This window comes from Penaeus chinensis, chromosome 17 (assembly GCF_019202785.1).
Source record: "Penaeus chinensis breed Huanghai No. 1 chromosome 17, ASM1920278v2, whole genome shotgun sequence".
NCBI lineage: Eukaryota > Metazoa > Arthropoda > Malacostraca > Decapoda > Penaeidae > Penaeus > Penaeus chinensis.
Window position 1 is genome coordinate 18,573,770 of NC_061835.1, and position 5,000 is coordinate 18,578,769.

At 39.2% G+C, this 5,000-nt stretch overlaps 1 protein-coding gene across 1 annotated transcript in view; it reads right to left on the reverse strand.

The window, feature by feature from the left end:
• Positions 1 to 3,816, reverse strand: part of LOC125034299 (C-type lectin domain family 4 member M-like) — a 9,884-nt gene extending 6,068 nt beyond the window's left edge. Inside the window, exons 1-2 of the mRNA XM_047626061.1 lie at positions 3,600 to 3,816; positions 2,093 to 2,291 (exon numbers count right to left, since the gene is read on the reverse strand). Of these exons, the coding sequence (XP_047482017.1) occupies positions 2,093 to 2,192 (100 nt within the window). The 5' untranslated portion in view covers positions 2,193 to 2,291; positions 3,600 to 3,816. The remainder of the gene's footprint in view (positions 1 to 2,092; positions 2,292 to 3,599) is intronic.
• Between the last annotated feature and the right edge of the window lie 1,184 nt (positions 3,817 to 5,000).

Sequence of the window (5,000 nt, forward strand, 5' to 3'; positions counted from 1 at the left end):
AAATTAAGCACGTTTTTTATTACACTATATTTTTTTTTTATCAAAGATGCTGACTTTTTTGTCATGTCTACGATGAATAAAATAACAAAACATGACCTCATTCTCGCTAAAAGTTTTTTTTTTTTTTATCGTTCATTTTGGACATCGCGATTATTTGGTATGATTCATAAGTAAGCAACAAAACCGATTGATTTTATGATAATTTTGATGAACTGTAATAGTGAGTACATTCATCCTTTTTATTTTTATCTTTATTAATTAATGTTGCAGTATACTCCTATCCTATTTCACCGGCGAATAGCGAATGAAACAGACCTGCAGTTACATTTAACAAGTTATCTCAAAGATCGTGTAACAAACAATTATTCGTTTCACCAAAAAGCAATATTATCGTAACGTGAGATTTGATATTTCTCTCATTACTATTATTACACAAGTGATTTCATGGGGACACTTCGTTCTTTTTTTAACAGGGGAGGAACTGAGGTGGCATTTTTAAACAGGGGAGGAGGAATCGGGAAGGAATTTGCACCATAATGTGTCCAGGTATAATTGAAATCTCATGATGATGTTAGTTCATGTTTAAATTAACATTCTTAGGCTTTCTCTCTCTAAAGGCCAAAGTGGTCGATAATCCATTGGAAATTTCCTGTCCCTTTGAAATGTGGGGATTTCGCTATCATTATTTTTGCATTTAATCGCAAATGAATAAAATATTTCTGCTTGATAATTTGCTCCCATTACAGACAATGTGAACAAACAAACATTACGATGAAAAACAAGTATTAGTTTATCAATCACAAACTGAATAGAATATTTCTGTTTTATAATGAAAATAGTATGATGATGAAAACAATTAGTTTATCATCTCAAATGGAAGAGTTTTATTGCATCCATCAAGTGAAGGAATGCAAACTGGGATGTTTAGAGAGAAAATAATATTATGATCAATTGTGTATATGTGTGTGTGTGTAAGTGTGTATGTGTGTGTACGTGTGTTGGTGTGTGTAGGTGTGTGTGTCCCTGAGTGTATATATGTGTATAAATATATCTATGTGTTTACTTTTTTTATGTATATTTCCACTTGTCTGTGTATGCGAGTCTATGTTTGACGTTTTTTTTGTGTTCAAATTTCGCACTTCAAAAATGATAAAATTTTCTCCTTACTCAGTACCATTTGTTTGATTGTAAACTATTATAAAATATTTTGCGTTTGACTAAAACCGATCACCAAAATTCAAAATATCGGGAAATTAAACTGTAACGAAGCTGACATTACTGAAAAACAAATATATATACATATATATGTATACATATATATATACACACACACACACACACACACACACACACATATATATATATATATATATATATATATATATATATATATATATAACAACGGACTGTCATCTCTTTCAGAAAACTTGATTCACTAAAACTAATAGGAAATATGATGATTTTTCAGCTGAAGAAGGCAATCTCTCTGATGAAATTCCTCTTAATCCTCTTCGGGCAAACTATTAGTGCCTCCAGCTATGTGTGTTCAGATACTGTATATAATCATTAAATCATTAATAATCATTAATTTCCTCGTTTTGCGTTAGAATTCTTGAATTATAAATTAAGAAGGTAAAGAAATTTTTGATTAAACAAAAACTATCAGGTTAATCAAAATTTGATGTATTAAACTCTGATTTCGTGCTAATCTCTTCTACAATGTTAAAAGATTCTATAAGAGTCAGCTACTTATACACACGCGCGCACCCTGACAATGATTCACGTATACATCTGCGTACTGATAGATACACAAACATACATAAATACAAATAAACCCACGAAGACGGGCAAACGCACATATAGACAGACATGTACATCAACACACACACACACACAGACCCATACACACGCGCACGTACACACACACACACGCACGTACACACACACACACACACACACACACACACACACACACACTCACTCACTCACAACCTCCCCCTCACCCCCCCCCATCAGACACTCCCTTCCATACCCCCCACCCACCCATCACCCCCCCTCCTCCATGCACCCCCCCCCCCCTCCTGTCTCTCACCCATGATCGAGCCGTAGGCCACAGCGTTGGTGCCAGTCATGAGGTAGATCTGAGAGCCAGGTGCCGGCGTGAGGGACGAAGCGGGTGGCACGCACTTCATGAGGCCACAGCGACCTGTGCCAGACGACCCCACCAGCGGCGAGAAGGTGGTCGTGTCGTCCTCTGAGGTGCCATTTCTGCTGCCGTTGGACTGGTCGTACTGTTGGGAAGTGGAGACTGCCATAAGAAATTCGAAGTTTTTTTTCTCTATAAATATTTTCTTTCTCTTTTCTTTCTTTCTTCCTTTTCTCTCTCTCTATCTTCGGATCTAACCTATTATAACTTAACCTAACCAATAATAATAACTTGACGTAACTTAGCCTCACCAAACTTAACGTAACTTAACCTAATCGAACAATTCAACCAAACCTAACCTAACTTCACCTAATAACTATATGAAACTTTCAGTCCACTGTAGGATTTACGTGAAATGGTTATTTTCACATATTCCCTATAACACGAATGATTCACTTATCTTTCTCTCTTTTTAATGCGATCTAATTAAACCTAATAAGTGGCTCTGAACACTGCCATTATCTTGTACTGGGTTAATTGTAGTTTGATAATAACGTCCATATTTTACTGTTTTAAATTTAGTGTGTTTTCACCGAGGGAATCTGAGTTTCCATTCATTATTTGTCATTTGTTTTTTTCTCTGTCTCAACAAACTTCGTATTTTGAAATGATTGTGGAACGGAACGTAATTATCATCAATACTTATATTATTGGAAATATTTCGATGAAATGACGTTAGTTCAATGAGATAAAATGGTGATTTCAGCATTAATGTAATTTCAGTATTAACGACATGGCCACTAAGGAAAAATATTGTTATTATCAACATCATAATGACTGAAAGAAAAAAATATTCGTTAATGAAAACAAAATACACATACAGAAACCATAATAATAAATAGTACCATAATCTCAAATATAACAAGGTCAAATTAAGCAAATAGGTCTTAGTGATGATAATGATGATGATGGTGATAATGATGATGGTGGTGATGATGATGACGATGGTGGTGATAGTGAGGATGATGATAATGATGATAATGATGTGGTGGTGGTGGTGATGATGATGGTGATCATGACGGAAATAATGATGATGATGATGATGATGATGAAGATGAAGATGATGATGATGATGAAGATGATGATGAGATGATGATGATGAAGATGATGATGATGATAGTGGTGGTTATGATGATGATGATGATGATGATGAAGATGAAGATGAAGATGAAGATGAAGATGAAGATGAAGATGAAGATGAAGATGAAGATGAAGATGAAGATGAAGATGAAGATGAAGATGTAGATGAAGATGAAGATGAAGATGATGATGATGATGATGATGATGATGATGATGGTGATGATGATGATGATGGTAATGATGATGATTATGGTGACGATGACGACAACAATAACAACAACAACAGCAACGCCCACGCCCGCGCATCACCCACAAAGGAGGCGTCGACGATGGGCCGCCACACGAAGCCCCGACACGCGCTCCGACCCGCACCGAAGCACCTGAAGCCGCAGTCCGTGACCGTGAGACCGCTGACCCTCTCGCCCGCCGCGGTCGTGTCCGTGTCGTCGGCGACCCTGAGGAAGGAGGCCGTGGCTTCTCCCAAGGGCGCCAGGAGGAGCAGGAGGAGAGGGAAGGCCACGGAGGGGTGGGCGGGCGGGCGGGCGGCGGGCATTGTGGAAGGGGGGTGGGGGAGAGGAGGGGAAGGAGGAGAGGAGGGGTGGGGGGAGAGGAAAGGGAGGGGTGGGAAGGTTGGAGGATGGGGGTTGGGAAGGAGGGAGGGAGTAGGGAGACAGAGGAGGAAGAGGAAGAGGGCGAGGAGGGAAAGAGGACGAGGACAAAGAGGAGGGCAAGGAATAGGAGGAGGAAGAGGAGGAAGAGGAAGAGGAAGAGGAAGAAGAAGAAGAAGGTAAGAACGAAGATGAGAAACCAGGAGTCTCTTCCGCGAGGCCGGGCGGGACCAGGAGCTTAACCGAAGCCCGGGTAGGAAGTCAAGGAGGAGTAGGAGGAAGAGAATGAGGTCCTCTCTGTCAGGACGCGACTCTGGACGAGGCCCGACTGAAGACTGAGGAGGCGGTGGCTCTGAGGAAGAAAATGCGGGGATTAAAGAATACGTTTGCGATGTTTTTTTCTAAGGCGCTGATTGGCTGAGCTAGGTACTTTGCGCAGCCAATCACCGGCTAAAATGCAGTCTTAGTATCCACATAAAACTAACAATTAGCTCCGTGTTTTTTTTTTTTTTTTTTTTTTTTTTTTTTTTTTTTTTTACATACTGCATTATCAAACTGAATGCAATTACGTAAAATGTCCCAGATTACACGGCAAGGAGTGACATGATAATTTCATATTTTTAAATATTCTCTTTGAATCTTATAATAGAGACAGAGGAACACGAGGAGGAGAGGGAGTAAGAAAGGAGGAAAAGAGGAAAGAGAAACTAAGAGCACCAGAAATACATAAAATAGACACAAAAATAGGTAAAAAGTGACAGAGAATATTTCCCAGTCTTTGGCGATGAAAACGTACTGACTGATCACGCTTGAGCTCATTAAAGCCAGCAGGTTGATACTGTTAAAACCGATAACTACGATTGTCACGATTTCGACAAGTACAAAACCTGTGATGCGATGGGAGGAAAAGGACTGAATGAGAGGGAATAGCTTCAACCGGAAGGGATTTATCTGACGCGTGTCGATTAAATTGTAATCAGAAACACAGGTAATTCCTGTGAAGTTTAATTAAATTGCGTCAAATACATCTCTTGTTCATACTTTTTTGTTTTCTTTCGTTGCAATGAACTCTGGTCTGTGAATGCAATTTGGTGAATCGCAATGCC